Raw genomic sequence first — 16,990 nt, forward strand, 5'->3', positions numbered from 1 at the left:
TCACTTCTTCCATCTAATACATGCTTCATACTATTTTGTAGTAAAATTAAGCAATTACTCATTGGAGGATTTAATTCTATAGAAAAACATTTGATTTTTTTAAATTGCTGTTTGCAATCAGCTTAACAGTGCGTTGAACAGTAAATGCAAAGTTTAGTAAAATAATACGTAGCTGCCAACACATGCTATCAGTGGTGGTCAGCTTTTTAAGCATTTTGTTGTTGCTGTTAAATTGAAATATTAATTAGCAGCTGGTTGCTATGTAAATCCTACATAGGAGTAGGCACAGAGGTAGATTAAAGGTCTGAAACCAAAATGGTCTGCAGGCAATAGATCTGGGGCAAAACCTTGTAGAACACAGAATTAGGGATCAGAGTCACTTATAAAATGAACAGAATAGACTTAGAACATACTAAAATCTCCACAAAACAGTCTTTTGGTGTGTGCATGTATTTTGTTGTTGTTTTTTTATTTCAAAATTCATGAAGTTCTTTAACATTTTGTTTTGATTTGACTTTTTTTTTTTAAACAGCAGTTGCTTGTAGTCAAACTCAAGACTCAAACTCAAGTATGAATAACTCGCCACGTGTGAAGTGTTAAAGGAGACTAAGCTATTTGGAAAGCAAGCTTTCTCAGGTTTTATTACAAATTCCCGAACAGACTCATACTTAAAACAGGGCCGAATTACACTCGTTTTTAGCCAAAATCACCCTATTTGAGGGAACATAGTTTACTCAAGCAACATATGCAAATTAGATGAAGTTGCAGACTTTTTAAAAGAGAGAGGTCAATTCATATAATCACATGAATGAAATGGAAATAATTTTTTCATAAAACTGAAATACCTGAACATTGGCCTTCGTAAATGACCCATTCACTTGTATTGGTTTCGTGAATTGGCTCGTATTCCCTGTTAATTAACTAACATACACAAGGAGAAGATTTGAAGAGTTAAGTTTACAGAACACATATTACAAACCAAGAGACAAAATTCAGTTATTGATGAAATAAATTGCTATGCCTGAATGTGTATGTTATGCTTCATAGGTTGAACCCAGCAGGCTTTGGATTAGAAGGAAAGCCTGGCTTAACTGCAGCTGGCTTTGGGACTTGCATAAATGAATGAGAACTTTCTGTCTCATAGTTGCTTTCCATATTGCCTAATCGGCTACTGAGATGATAATTTTAAATGCATGTTGTAGCTAGAAGCGTAATTTATGATGTAGATAATGTATTTCCCCCTATGAAAGAATCTGGAAATTTTTTCCCACTTTAAAATATTTCAAGTTTTGGCAGTAGTGAACCTGGTCCCTGTGAAATGAGACTTCCCAACACTGCCTACAGAGCAGCGTCACAAACCCCTGGGTCTGAGCTTCCTCACGTACCTGTCAGCGTGCTGCAGTTTTGTTTTATATAAGTTTGTAAAGTCTTGATAGAAGTTGAAATCTGCACTTCCTTATATTTCATTAAATCTTTTTATTCTTTTAAGAACGCGTAGTGCAGATGTGAGGTTAATCTCTAGATTTCTGTGCTACCTTCCTCAGTTTACTGCGTGCCCTTGGTAAATCCTTCTGATTTTGTAACAATTAAGACAGAAGTTGAGAGGCATGCTTGAAATACATGGGTGTTAACGAGAGGAGTTAATGGGCATTAATGGATGGGGTTGAAATCGCTGTTTTCTTAAATGACAAAAGGAAGTAAAGCAAATAAAATAAAAACTAGAAGGAATAAGCACATAATAGTGCATGCTTACAGTATGTCACCGGCCATTCATAAAGGCTGCAGAACTGAAGTAACTGCGATACAGAATGTGGTGACGACGAATAAGGAAAGAAAAAGAAACATATGTCCCCTTGTTAGGATAGAGGAATCGCTGTGGACAAGTGTGTGCTTTCTCAAAGATATGCTCCTGTTTGCTGGCTTAAAGAAGGAGCAGCATCTTTTATCCAGTTTCTGTGCTGCACATCTGTAATTGGTGTTTAAGAAGTGATTAGGGTGTCCCTCATCTATACTTTGAGGAGAAACTAATACCCTCTTAAAATGCCAAAATAAAACCCCAAGTAGTGGCCACCATAAAGCCAAAATAGAGCTTGTCAGTAGGTACATCCATGTCATCCCAGTGTGAGCAATGTTTGAGTCTTGTGTTTGAATTTTTTTGGATAATAACCTTCCTTTATGACCTGCCTTTTATTTTGCATATTTGTTTGCAGTGATGCTATCTCCATCTGTGTTGCAAAGCTCACTTTTCTGCAGCTTCTCTGTGATTTCCCAGCTGTCCTGTTATTTCCCACCTCATGCTTTTCTTTTCAGCTGAACCTTATTCACAGTGAAATCAGTAATTTAGCCGGCTTCGAGGTGGAGGCCATTATCAATCCTACCAATGCTGACATTGACCTTAAAGATGACCTAGGTAAATGGGGCATGGGTTGACACAACTAACGGTCACATGGAAGTTATGGAACCCAGAATTTATTCTCTAGGGCTTCATACATTTAATAAGAGCAGAAATTCAAATCTTGCACGTTCTGTTTCGTTGAAGAACTATATTCAAAATACTTTTTCACTAAATCTGAATACTAGTCTTCAAGTTGATTTCAGTTAAAAAAATAATTAAATTCTTTTCCATAATGATCATATGTGACTGTTAGCTATTTTGGGGGGTTTCTTATTTGGATACTTTGAGGACTGAAATACTTTTTTGTCAGGTTGTTCTCAAAATAAGCAGTTTCTCCATTCTAACTGCAGTCTTGGGGTTTTTTCTGATACTCGGAGAAGGCATAACATTTGTAAAGAGGAATGATGAAATAATTCACTATCCTCAAGTCTTTCCTACCTTCATTTCATGTTTAATTCAGTCAAGTAATGTGTTTCTATCATGCTTCAGTTACTCCCTGTCACTTTCACATTCAGCTGAAAACAAATGTTGACATCATACCAACACTGAACTTGTAGATACTGTCATAGATGGTTTATTGCTTTTAAAGCTTCTATCTTGTTCCAGATTGGGGGGAAAAAAGTCCTTCTTCAGCAAACGTAAAAGAAAAACTAACTTTTATACATTGTGTACTGCCTTCCCTTCTTATTTGATTATACCTGCTCCTGTCTTTTTAAAAATGGAATACAACCCATAATTCTTCTGCTACTGCATTTCCTGTGGGAAAGTACATATGTAATTTAGCAAGAAAAAGACTGAAGAAGGCTAATTTTTAAATCAACTTTTCTCAGAAATACGTCTATTTTTACATGTCTCAGCCATCCCAACACATATTTAGCAGATGTGCCTTACCTTTAAAATATAAGATCAATCATTTATAATTTTAAAGCAAATTTATTAGAACTCTGCCTGCAAATACATGGTTTTCTCCGTACGGAGACTCATTTTTAGAAACAAAATGATGAATTGCTGTACATGGGAAGGTTAGTGCCTGTCAGCTTATTGATGCTGGCAAAATGGAGAAACTAGTTATTTTGTTTGGCTTGACGATCCTGATTTTCTCTTTTTAAACAGATTCCGTATCTTAGTGTCATGCTCTGTGGGGAACTGGTTGTTCTAGGTTTCTGCAAAGTGAAATGGGGTATTAGCTGATTTTAAAACTTTGGAAATGATCTCGTGTGATTGCTCTGACTTGTCACTTTAACATTTGTTTGATCATGTCATACTCAAGATTCCTCCTCCTGTTCCCCACACCCCTTTCTCTACACACACCTGCACACACAAGTCAGCATACTCCTTTGGCGCAAGGTTTGGAGGTGTAAAGGTAGGAAAATATGGACGTTGGTACATGTGTAAATGTAGAGCCTGTGCTGGGTCTCTGTCCAACGTGGTTGATATACATCTGTTTACCTGTTGTAGTTGCAAGTTGTACAGGCTGACATTGCCACGATCGACAGTGATGCTGTCGTTCACCCGACAAACTCTGACATCTACACCGGTGGTGAAGTAGGTAATGGCAAGTTCAGTGCTGCGGAGTTTGTATGTGTGTGCATGGTCAATCAGCAGCCACAAGCTTGTTGTAGCTATGCAGATTTGCATTCGTTTCTCACTTCCAGCAGTCCTGACTGGTAACAAAAATAAATTAATAATTGCAAACTCAATAGGCACTTCTGGTTTTTATCACCAAATCAGACTTTCAGAAGTAACAATAGAATGCACCGCCAAAATTTGAAGTGCAGGAACAATACATTCAATGCAGGCTTGTGACCAAGGAAAATTAATTACTGCATTGTTTGTTCGACATGCTAAATGCCTGTTTTGAGTATGGTTTGAGTCTTGATCTCTAGATTTCTAACCAATTCCACCCCCTTCTCCATGGCAAGTTTCAGATATTCACATCTGACATGCTGAATCTAGCCCATCTGTGTTTTATGAAATATTAAGATGGGCTAGTTTTTTCATGTTTTACCTTACGGACCAGTTACCTTTGTAGCTCTGCTCAGTGGTCCTTGTACCCAGAAGCACACGGCTAGTGACGTTACATCCAGTTTTCAGGCGGTCGGTCATCTAAGCTACACCGATGAGAGAAGGCATGGTAGAAAACGTGACAGACGTCTTAATCCAGTATCTTAAGTATCTCCTGAGTAACTTATTTTAGTAATACCCCTCTCTGCATACAGCATTTTGAAGGATTTCGTAAAAGGGTAGCAGTACTTTATCTGAACTGCCTTGGTAATTTGAGAAGGCAAATCAGAATTTGGGCTGGTAAGGATGATGACCCACTATGCTTCAAAAAAAAAAGCACCTGGTTGGTCGCACCTGACCTGCTTTTACTGAAAGGGCTACTTTCTGAGTAACGCACAGGCACATGTAGCTCTGTATTGCCTGTTGGAGCGGGAACGGCTGTGACTTGGATAGCTAAACATTATGCAGAGACATGAAAATAAGTGCCATAATACCCTGAATCTGAAGAATATCCTTCTAAAGTCTGTCAGACTGATTTAGCTCTTGTGCTTGTCTCTAGCCTTTGACAAAGAAATGCTTTGCTACCCTACAAAGAAAATTGTCTCGAAGCTGCACTGCTCATTCCTTAGTGTAGGTTCCTGTTGCTTCTGACTGCTGTAAGAAAGAATAGAAGTGCACAAATGCTTAGCTTTCAATGATTAACTTTTACCCATCTAAAATTTTTTTTTTTAAATTTTTGTTGGTTTTTTTCCCTAACAATTTAAATGTACTGGGGGCTTATCCTGAGAATTTTAGAGCCTAAATTTCTGCTAACGCTGTTTTTGACACTGATACCAATGCCTGCTTGGAAAGCATGAGATAATGATCTTGTTCTCATGGGAGTGACACATATTTATGCCTGTGAGCAAATAAGCTACTAACCTTGAAGCTGTGAAGCAAGACTTCCGTCAAGAAACTGGCTAATGTAGTGGAAAATGGTTAAATACACTACATCCTTTCCCAGGTGAAGCTAACTTACAGCGTAGTTCCCAAATACGTTTTCAATATAAACCCTCACTGTTAATCAGAAGAAGAACATAATTGAGGGGTAAATGCAGAAAACCTCAGTGATTCATACCAAATACTACTTTTGCTTTTCTTTGAGCTCTGCAAGGAGAGCTCAGTGAAATAAACTGACAGGGTTGTTCATTGCTTTTAATTATAAATTAATTCCCAGTAGAAGGGGAAAAAGCTGATCCTTCTGGATTGAATTAAACCAAACTAGGCTAAATTCCATTAAATGTCCAACAGCTTTGCGATGGCAAAGAAATGACCTACTTAATAGATCTTTTCTGTTCCTAGGTTCTGCAGAAGGCTTGTTTCCCCTTGAAACAAGAGAAATTAAGGATTATGAATGTCGTGGGGTTTAGGACTGATCTGAGTTCACAGACTCAAGGGGAATATAACTGGAATATATACAAATATAAATAGCAAAGTTATGGAAATGCATACAACAAGAATCTAAGTAGAATGGAAGACCATTTCTTTCCCTCCCCGTCCCTTCTCTGTCAGAGTGACTTGGTAAGACCCTGGTGTCAGCTCCGTCTGCCAGACTGGTTCAGCAAAGGGCGCTGCATGCCGTGCTGGCTGGCTTATCACCCGGTTCTGGGGTGGATCCTTTCCTAGGACGCTCAAATAAAGCCATTACTGTCTTTGCTAAGAGATTTGTGAGATGGTGCCTTCCACTGAAGTTGCACAGGGATTAGTAACTTTGAGTTTCGGACCGAAGTATTGATATTTAAAAAGCTTAAATGAGCACAACAAAGCAAATTACACTCTGACCTACACAGTCTGACCTTGCAATCCAGCTTTTGGCAAACGCCTATTCCAGATCAGTTATGAATAAGAAAAGGCATACATTTTTTAGTTGTCCTCAGCTTTTGTACCCCAAAAGCAGTAAACTGCCAATAGCAAAATAGAGGCAGGGTCACAGAGTCAATTTTTTGAATGAACAAACAAATGCATTGTTTTCAACTTTTAAACTTTATTTTGGAAGAAATTTAGCAGCAGTGTCAAAACAAAAACATCTTGCAGTCCTCTTAGTTCTTAGAGCTATAACCCTATCTAGTAAACTGGATCTTGGAGGAGAGGCTCTGCTTCCTTGAGCATACAGTATGTGCACTTCCATCAGAAAACGTGTTTTTTCTTTTTCCATCAGTGAAAGTAAGGGGTTTCACCAAATAAATGTCTAGATCTTTAGAGATCCTAGTTTTGAATTTTTGGAAATCAGTTTTCAAAGTAATATCTCAAATCAGAGCCTTTATGATATCACTGCTTTTTACTTATCTACCTTTGTAATTAATGTGCACAGTGCTAAATTATGTGGGATGCTTATGTAGTTAGGAAAATGCTTTCTTGGGCTGTTTTTTTTTTTATAATAGTATTTAAAACTAGAGCTGCAAAATAAGATCTAAACCATTTAGTGATGGACTGCCTTTGTAAACGGCATACCTTTTGGTTGCCCTGAAACACTGCACAGCTCTTCTCCTCCCAGAATGACTTTGTCCAGCTCCTTAGCTGTAGTAAGAGAAGTTCATTGGAGGAATATGTTCCTTAGAGATTCTCCTTATTTCTGAGGCTCTTCCTCTTGGTTAAAGGTGGCTCAACAAGCTGGGCAGTTACCAAGTAAAGCAGCCCGCTGCACTCACGAGACTGTTTCATTCCTGGTGCCACCTGTTGGGGTCAGGGACCAAGATCAGGTGAGTTTCAAATTCTTATTGTGGCAAATGGCTCTTTAAAACAATTTGTAAGAGAGAGGGGAAATGAATCTTAGGGGAAGGAATGATGAACCTTCAACCACTCTTGAACTAGCACATTCTTCTGGAACATTTCACACTAACAGGTGCTCGTGATAAGGAAGGAGGTAGGGATGTCATGTCAGATGTTTTGACATTAAAATCGGAGTCTGACAATGTTAGCAAGGGATACCGATGTGAGGTTTTTGGGTTGTTAGGGTTGTCTTTTTTGGTTTCTTTCTTTTTGTTGTTGTTTTTGTTGTTTTTAATGGCTAGCTAATTCTGAAGTCCCAAAAGGTTTAGATCTTACTTTGCAGTCCCCAAAAAATGTTTGGGCAGAAAAACTCTAGAATGATGTAATAAAAAATAATGATGAGTCACATGTCTGCTGTGGAAACCTGCGATCAGAGGAGTAAAATAACCATTCTCTGTTCAGGGAGCACTTTGGAAAAGAAAGGCGGCAAGGAGTTTGTGGAAGCTGTCATTGAGCTTCGCAAAAAGAACGGGCCGTTGGACATAGCTGGAGGTGAGGTTCTGCGCTTCGGAAACCCGCGAGCAAAACACCACGGGCGTGGGTTTTGCCGTCTGCGTTGCGATCAGCCAGCCGCGCTCCTTCTAGCACAATGCTTGGGTTCGTGCTGTCTGCAGACAGCTTTTATGGGTTACGTGGTGTTTGTATTCTCCACAGTTCAAACACACACACTGCATCTTAAGTGACCTTTACCAAAGCAGCTGGGAAATGGTGTGGTGATGTAATATTACAAGTAAAATCAGTCTGTTCACAGGTACGTTCATACACAGTGGATGTTGATTATTAAGGGCACAGTTCAGAAAAGCAATTAATTAGATGCTTGTTTTTGAGAACGGTTGAGTCCAACTCTGTTAAACATCTGCTTTGCTGCAGTGCCGCTGACTTTCACTGAACTTCAGCACATGCTTAAAGTTAAGCATCTGCTTGGGTGCTTTGTTTAATCAGTGCCAAAATCATCAGTATAAAAGCTTACAACTTTCTGATGCCTAGTTATCAAAATTTATGTAATATCTGAGAAAAATCTCCTATATGAGTAATAAAGTTCAGTAATGACGAGATATCATTTTACACCATCTGTGAAATCGCTGATACGTGTTGTTCATATAGAAGGCTGATTCTGCCATCTGTGTTTATGCTATAAAAATAAATACAGTGTGCGCAGTTTTGTAAATGAATTCTGACTAAAGCTGAAGAGTAGATGTAAGACCAGCTCTGACAGGAAAAATTACAACTGTTTACTTCTGGTGCTTAATACATTTGGTGGGGTTTTTTTCTGCCTTGCTTTTTAAAGTTTTTAATAAGTTTTTCTTGGAATTCTTTTTCTGCAAAAATATGTAGAATCAATTACTTTTTTTTTTTTTGGCTTACTTCTGTACAGTATTCTTTATCAGCCCAGACCAAACAGCTTACAAATAGATGCCACATTGGAAAGAAATCCTTTTTTTTTTTTTTTTTCCTCAGCAATCAGTGCATCCCTCAGATCTGACAGCTACTTGGCAGTCTTACCCAGTGAGGAGCTCTGCACTACACCAGCAGAAACTGGCTGTTAGGGAATTGTTGCAGGACTCTAGAGAGGAATTGGTAGCCATCAATTTCTCAATCATACAGATATCCAGTTTTCAGATTTCTCACTTATATGAGTATCCCTTTAATCTACCAATAATCAGGATCCGTACCTAGAAGATAATTGTAACCAGCACAGAATGTGTCCGTGGTCCTGTCTTTCTACAGCAAAAGCAAAACTAACTTCCTCTTCCAGAGCGTTTGCATTTGAAATAAGGGACAACTGCTTTTGGTAATTAACAGTTGTCCTCGACAGAATCCTAATGAGTTGATTAATGACTACCCTAAAAAACACTCCCTGAGAAATATTAAAGTTGGTGGTGCATATCAATACAGTATTTTATTCTTTCAGGATGAAGATATTATCCACATTTCACATCTGACTAGAGATATATCAGCTGCTTTTAATAGATTTTCCTTGGATTTATGATGTATTCTGAATCTGCCAACGTTTTAGTTGCACATTATGACAAATTAGCATTGCCTAACACTGAGGCTGTTCAACATGTTAAGAGTCTGCAGACCCGTAAGAACGTAAATGCTTGTGCTTCCATTCTCCTTCAAAATGTACTCTTCTGGTTAACCTCTGGTCAGAATGCCATAGAACAAAGTCTGTTTTCTCTTTCCTGCAGCAGCTACAGGATAGTATCCATATGTGATGCTTGTGCTCCAAGAATTATTTCTACTATACTTAAATAGCAAAAATGCCTCATAAACATTCCAGAATGGAGGACAGGATTTCTGACCTCTAAGCACCTTTAAAAACCTGATTTTTCTTTTTTTTTAATTATTGGTATTTTTATTATTGTTTTTGGAGGCATAAGCTGCCATTTTATGCCTACACTTTTGCGGCCACCTACAATTATATCCCAAAGCGTGTGTGTTAAGGGGGCTGACTTGTTGTGAAGGTTCAGTTCTTGTGAGATTTCAACTGGGTGTTTTTCATCCCTCAGCTTGTGATTAGGGTGTTTTTCTTCCCTGTTTGGTTTTTTGGTTTTTTTTTTTTTTTTTTCTTTTTTAACAAACCAAAACGACAATTTTTTCATTGCAACCGCAGACCTGTGAGTTCAGGAATGGCGATGATCCTCTTGCCCTGTTCCCTGGCAGGCAGAGCACAGTCTGTTGCTCTGTGATGGGAAGCGGTGAGCTCAGAGTGCGTCCTCCCACTGAGAGAAGGCCTCTTGTCTGGAGAATCCCTGACTGTCAGTAGGTTGTAGGCAGGCTGTGCTGCATCCTCTTCGTCCCCGCAGTAGTTTCATGGTGATAATACATGATTAGTGTGGTAAAAATTCTTTGGTTTTTTGTACATACAGGGCCTTGCCTGTTGATATATAAGCAGCATTAATCAAACATTGTGAATCTACTGTCCTAGTTTTGGCAGGGATGGAGTTGATTTTCCTTTCAGTAGCTGGTGTGATCTATAAGTGCATCCTCTCCAGCTGTCTGTCGAGAATGGATGAAAGAGAGAAACTAAAGCCAGCATTGTTTAAGTGGTCTTGGATGACCCATGCACAAAAAAGCTCAAATAAGACCAGGCCCAAAGTCTTGAAATCACACAAAATGTTGTCTTTACAGTTTCTCAGAAACAAAGCTGGAAATGAAGCAAAAATCTCTTTCCTAGCCTTCTTTACCAGTTTGCAGAGCACTAGTAGCTCTGAACTGATCCAGTCTGGGCCGCAGTGTGATCAGCAGCTAGCTAAACAGTGTATTTAGCAGGAGTAACTCTGTGTGGTTGTCCTAGCATCCTGACACTTCCTGTAGCTCTGCAGTAAGCTGAACCAAAGCAAGGCCATCCTTTGAACAGGTTTACATTCTCACAGATTACTTGCCTTTCTCCTTACACGTTATGTAAGTTTGCGCAATCCCCAATATAAATGTTTTTCCTTTGATGTCAGCCATGAATTCTTGCTCTAAAATAAACTTGATTATAGCTATGATTTATAAATTACCACAGCAAAGTGCAGCTGGAAATGGAAAATACATAGTCTCTGTAATTATGTTGTTATATTTTAAGGCTATGTGATTTGTAATCTAAAACATTCACTGGGGCTAGAGGAATGTCTGTCAATTGTTTGTTGTTTTAATCACATATGCACCCTTTTAATCCTAAGGAGGGGAAACCAATTATGTTTCACTTTCATTTCCTACTAGCTGTTGTCAGTGCTGGCCATGGATTGCCCGCAAAATTTGTGATCCACTGTAACAGCCCAGGTTGGGGCTCAGACAAATGCGAGGAGCTGCTGGAAAAGACGGTGAAGAACTGCTTGGCACTGGCTGATGAAAAGAAGCTGAAATCAATTGCATTTCCTTCAATTGGCAGTGGCAGGTAAGGCTCTTACACAAACCCAGTGCCAAATAGGTGACACTTTCTCATATGTTCCGTCTCTTCTCATGTACAGAACCCACTGCTACAATGCTGACATGAATCTCGTTCATTTAGATCAGTTCCCTGAAGGAAATGTTTCTTCTAGCTTCGTTCAAGCGGCACGTGGAGCCTGCAGTATTCTCCTGCATGCTAGTTCAACTTTGGCAGGTCTCCTAGTGATCCCTACAGGATCTTAAAGCATGCAAATAGGTTAAAGAGCATAAAACAGGCTTTTTAAGAGGATGTTGAAAGACTTTTTCCAGGCCGTCAGTTTGTTCATATAAATTGGGGATGTGGAGGAGAACATGAAGAAAGGGAGTCTGTTTTACCTAGTTTTAGTGCATAATTAAACATACTGCAATATATATCTTAGGATGGCCAGAAGACATGTCTTAGCGGTCATCTAAGGAGCAAACCTGAAGTTACTCGATTCTCAGGATTTGCAGAGTCGCTTCAAGCTTTCACCCAAAATCTGTGAGCTGAATTCCACGCAGTTTACATACATCATGAGACTCTTTCAGGAAAAAAAAAAAATAAAAAAAGGCTTTAAAAGCCTTTGCCAAGGTTTTTGAAAGCCAAAGTCTAAAGCTAAGGTGCTTTGGCTTTGCACAGGATGCTCAGTGCCTTTGAAAGTTGAATCACGTTCTTCAGAGTCTAAATCCAGACTACACTTTTAATCTGAGGCCCTTGGGTTTGGGGTGGGGAGGGACATTTGGAACACTTGGCCCTTAACGATGGCTCAGTGTGAAGACCGGGGGCCAAATCTAGGCTGAATTACACAGTTGTGCATTTAACGCTGAACAACTGCTCCTTTTGAATTTGCCATGGAAGAAGTTGGCTGATGTACAAGCAAGAATGTTCTTCCCATTGTTCTGTGTTGCAACACTAGATTAATTCCTGCACATTCTGTGGGTTAAGGCAGAAAGCACTGTTTGAGCTTTTGGGTGAATGGCAAGAAAGAAACAGAAGTTTCACTAGGGTGATAAAGCAGCTTGCATCAGACAGTTCCAAATAAGGTTGATTTGCATGGGTGTCATTTTGAGGAGGTGACATGAGCAAACTTTGTGGAACGGTGGAGAAATAAGTGGAGAAGGGTGCAGAGGGTTCATAATAACCTGCTGAATCACTGTCAGGTTCACAGGCTAGTCAGTACAAAGACAAGCTCTAAATTGCCTTTTGGGAGAAACTGCGCTCCTCCACGGGCTGTAGAGTGTCTATGGAATTGGTTATGGAGGTGGCTAAAGGGAGACTGTGTGAAGTGTCTCCCATAGAGCCCTTTCTTTTCTGGATAGCTCCCAGCAAAAAGCCACTCCCAGCCCTTGTTGTGAAGTAATTGATTGGTGCTGGAAGCCTGTGAAACCCTGAATAATCATGAGATTCACGTTCTGTTACGAAATCTGGTTACTGACAGGCAAGGTCTGTGGCTAAGTTCTCAACTTGGCATATGCACATCATTCTCAGTCAAGCCAGTTGAAGTGTTGCTTTTAAAAGCCGGAAAGGAATCAGCGGGCCTTGAGAAATATATGAGGTTGTGTATTTTCCCTTTTTTCTCTTAGAGATATTCAAGCATAAATTAATTTTGGAGAGAACAGAATATATTCTGACAAGACTCTTTACTTGTTTTTGTGAAGTCAGAAGTGTTAAAAAAAATAAAAGTAAAGCTTTGAAAGACAGCAAATGCCAAAGACACCACATGCAGGCAGCTGTTTTAGTACAGACATCTGTCAAGCAGACATCACCCAATAAACCCACATAAACAGTTTCATTCGCTTTTATAGTTGAGGAATGGGATTACACGAGGGCAGTTCAAATAAATCACAGCGGGAAGTAAAATAGCATACTTGTAGCGTTCGGTGGGCCAGATGCTCAGCTACAGCCAACTTGTGGAAAGCACAGGCTGGGTGCTGTACAGAGGTAGCCTGGAGTTCAGCCTGGTAGGGCCAGCAGGAGAACAGAGGAAGGAGAGTTGGGATTGAACGTAAAATCGTCCTCGGAGTAGGATTTCATTCTGAGGCTCTGACTTTGATCGGAATTGACGCTGGCTTGGCTGAAGCCTCAGACTGCCTTTTCACAAGAGTTTAACTCGGACCAGTAGGCTGACGCAAGAGGCTTCTGTTTCCTGCGGCCCGCACATGGCATTGGGTCAGCACCTTCCTTCTGATTTTTCTACTGTCTCCTTCCCTTCTTTCGGGAGAGTGCTCCTAAACAATTCACTTTAATCAGCATCCCTTTGTGCGTGCCTCCCTTTGACCAGGCTGCTCTTCTTTCATTTGCCCTCTTGTGATCACCCTGCTGGAACTCTGCTGAAGGGGAAGTTGTGTGACTTCAGGCTCCCCTGTCAGCAGTTCAGAACAGCGTGAACGGATTCTGATGCTGGCCTGCATGACAATTCATGCTCAGGAGCACAATTCCTTGAAGATCTGTTCAATAGATGCCAGGATGCAGCATTCCTGAGTAACTAGCAAGTACTCGGATGTGGAAGCATGCTGAGCCTGTGTATTTTTCTCTGTGTAAGCTGACAGTAGGAAGTAGCTTCTGTGTCAAAACTGTGCTCTCAGTTGATTAACTTGTCACACAGCTGATTCTGCCTGACCAGCTCATTTGGCTTTGGAAGAGTGCAAGGTTTTTTCACAATGCTTTTTCCTTTTTTTTTTTTTTTTAATTTCCTTCTTCAGTAAAAGAAAAAACTGAGCATTTTCAGAAAAGAAAGAAACTGCACGAGCTATTTCATGTCATCCTCCTTTTTGAAATACCACAAGCATTATCTGCAGGCAGCATGTATAATATCACATTACAGGCAGCACTGCCACAGAATTGCGCTCGGAGTGTATTTTATGGGAAGGTAATGATATGCAGTAAGCGGGCCATGACACAGGCTGTTGCCTTTCTCGTTTTGTGTCTTGCAGAGGGAGAGTACAACAGGGTTTTATCAGAGTTTGGTGCTTCAGTGAGCAAATGCTAAGTGATGTTGCATCTGTTAGTGCCAAAGGTGAATTTAGCCCAGGTTCTTCGAATTGCTGAGGAAACTCTGAGAAACTCAGCCATCTGTGTAATCTGTATGTTGTTGGTAGTATTAATAGCACACACTTTGTAACAGAGAGTACTGACCATCGTGTGTCTGTAAGTGCAGGTCAGGCAGCAGGTGATGTTCAGCGAGCTCTTTTCGATTCCGTTTGGGTCCTACTCATTGCAGTGATCGTGTCCCATCGCCTTCAGACTGATTGTTGCAGCGCGCTGTGGCTCAGGGAGCACTCAGACTTTGGCTAGGGTGAAAGCCCAGCCTGGGTGGGTAGCAGTTCTTCGTGAGTAAAACCGCAGCAAAGCTTGGGCTGCGTTTGAAGCAGTTACCAGGTGTAATTTCAGGAGTTTGCTGTGCTGTGTAAAACTCAGTCAGGTCATGGCTTTGTTCAGACCATTCTCCTTGTGCTTGAGCTGTTTTAAGATGAGGTGAAACTTTCAGATAAGAGCTGCTAGATAAAAATGTGAAATACCTTGTAAGATGCACAGTTTTCTTGTCTGAGAAAGCAGCAAGGTTTGTTCTGTCAGTGGCAGGAGCCTCTTCTTCAGGCATTACTGGAGGAGTAGAAGGAGCTTTGGCTTTTAGATCTCTCTGGTTGATATCAAGCAGATGTCTTTCAAGATTTTTTTTTTTCTCAGAACTGAACTTACATTGAATTGCCTGTAATTGAAACGGGTGTAAGGAGTGCTGGAAGTGTTACTGGGGGTGGGTTGGAAAAGCCAAAGTCCATCATCCTCAGCCCTGACACAGCTCCTTTGGCTGCCTAAGCCCGGTGTGGTTAGACTGACCCCGTCTGGACAAGGCTCACTGTCCCTCAGCCTGCCTCACTTTTGCTGCTGCGTTTGAAGGGGCAAGGTTGTAAGGCTGTGGCCAGTGGTGTTTCTCACTAGCAAACTGCTAGAACTCATTCTCTCTTCCTTTTCAGTCTGCAGTGAGGCTGTACAAGTAACTTTTAAAAAAATTTGTACTATATTATTAACCATGAATAGTAGTGAAAGTATTTTGTACTGTGTGTCTGTTCATGCTTCATTTTCTATATCAAGTTCTCTGTCCCTTTTTATTTTTCTTTAACAGCTGGTTTGCTTTCAGAATAGGTTTGACTCTTAACATATTTGACAATTTTTAACATATATGCTGCTTTCCTGAACTCTTCAGACTGTTGGTTTATTTGTCTGTTAAATGAGAGTAATGGACCCATCAGATACTGTAAGGTTCAGCCTGTTAACGTGTGTGGACTCTGTATTCATATTTTGGGAATGCTTTTCTTCGGTTTGAAAGTTTTACATGTTGCCTAAACCAACAAGACTGCGAACACTGGCTCTGGAGCATGCTGCGGTAGAGAAAAGACCGAGCAACTTCTGATTTTCTTTCCTTTTTTTTTTTATCTCTCCTGCTAGAAACGGCTTCCCAAAGCAAACAGCTGCCCAGCTGATCCTGAAAGCCATCTCCAGCTACTTTGTGTCAACAATGTCCTCTTCAATCAAGACGGTGTACTTCGTGCTCTTTGACAGCGAGAGTATAGGGATATACGTGCAGGAAATGGCCAAACTGGATGCCAACTAAGCCTAGAAAGCTACAGTACCAGCCCCCTCTTCTGCCCATCGTCCTCTCCAAATCCTTAACTCCTTGTGAAGCAGAGCATCCCTTATTTTAAATTTTGCTCATCTAGGGGAATAAAGGTGGGGGTTTTGTTGGGGTTCTTTTTTGTTGTTGTTTTGGGGGAGTTTTTTGTTTGTTTTGTTTTTACTTTCTAAACTGTTTTATGTTGGCACTGATAGTTGGCATTACTGCTGTTAATGCACTGTATACCAGGCATTGTCTGACCTTAGTGTAATCTAGGAGATTTTATAGTTTTATTTTAATGAAGTATGAATTGAAGCAGAAAGCTGTTAGGAGTACGTAGTCTTTTACTTGTGAAAGAAACAGGCAGACCCTATTTTGTAACTGTGTTGTGGTGCTTTATCGATACATCCAGTGGCGTTCCTTTCATTTTTTAAAAGAACAGATGCTATAAACCTTTGTGTTTGTTTATTGTCTTAATGCTAAATCTGGAAGAAAAAATACAGAAACCCTCTTGTCCTTAATTATATTTACAATTTTGAAATTGTGTGAATTGATTAGTAAAATGTTTGAACTGGTGGTGGTGGTGTACTTCTATTAATTTTTCCCTTAAGCTTTCATTTTCCAAATTCTGAAGGGTTAGCTGGGGAAGGGATGATAACACACCAGATCTGAACCCCTGGCCTGGCTGGATGTGTGTGTACCCAGCAATGCTCACAACTGGATCTTTTTTCCAGTTGGTGCTTCAGATCTTCCTGTTTAGTATCAGACTTAATTTACCATTTGGTTTGGGATGGTTGAAGCCTTTTAAATCAAGCAAGGCCTAGGATTTTTTTTTACTACTTCTAGTCATTTAACGTTGGCCTGGTTGAAGCCATTTGGTATTTTTTTCCAAATATTTTTGAGCCCAGGGTGTAGTGATTGCCATATCATTTGCACAGCTGAAATCCATACCAACATAAACCCTTACAGAAGCTGCTTGGTTTTGTACTTTGAGAAAGAGGAGGTTACATGTTCAAAAGCTGCCACTGATGAATGCTTGCTGTGAAGAGAGAGTAGCTGTACATTTTCCATGTCTGTTGAAAGCTTCATTTGCTGATGAAAAAGCACTTCCCATCCACTCTAGATTGACCCAGAGCAATCAGTGGACATAATCTGACCAACTTTTCAGTAAGCAAAGGGATACCAAATACTGAAAATGTGTAGCTTCAGCTCCTCTACAAGTTTGGTTTTTTTTCTACAGAAGTCCAGATAGTGCAGCTTTCAAGCAGACTGCTGA

General features: G+C 40.1%; 1 protein-coding gene across 6 annotated transcripts in view; it reads left to right on the forward strand.

Moving 5' to 3' along the window:
• MACROH2A1 (macroH2A.1 histone) overlaps positions 1–16,290 on the forward strand; it is a 44,518-nt gene extending 28,228 nt beyond the window's left edge. For 4 of the 6 annotated variants that reach the window (XM_086758509.1, XM_086758512.1, XM_086758510.1 and 1 more), the window contains exons 6-9: positions 2,311–2,410; positions 7,610–7,699; positions 10,919–11,093; positions 15,549–16,290. In XM_086758509.1, the coding sequence (XP_086614635.1) occupies positions 2,311–2,410; positions 7,610–7,699; positions 10,919–11,093; positions 15,549–15,714 (531 nt within the window). In that variant the 3' untranslated portion in view covers positions 15,715–16,290. Of the gene's footprint in view, positions 1–2,310; positions 2,411–3,853; positions 3,945–7,609; positions 7,700–10,918; positions 11,094–15,548 lie in introns of all 6 variants that reach the window. The other 2 variants (XM_086758513.1, XM_086758514.1) reach the window with 1 other exon arrangement.
• The last annotated feature ends 700 nt before the right edge of the window (positions 16,291–16,990 follow it).

This window comes from Chlamydotis macqueenii, chromosome 14, assembly GCF_036417535.1.
Source record: "Chlamydotis macqueenii isolate bChlMac1 chromosome 14, bChlMac1.mat, whole genome shotgun sequence".
Classification (NCBI taxonomy): Eukaryota; Metazoa; Chordata; class Aves; order Otidiformes; family Otididae; genus Chlamydotis; species Chlamydotis macqueenii.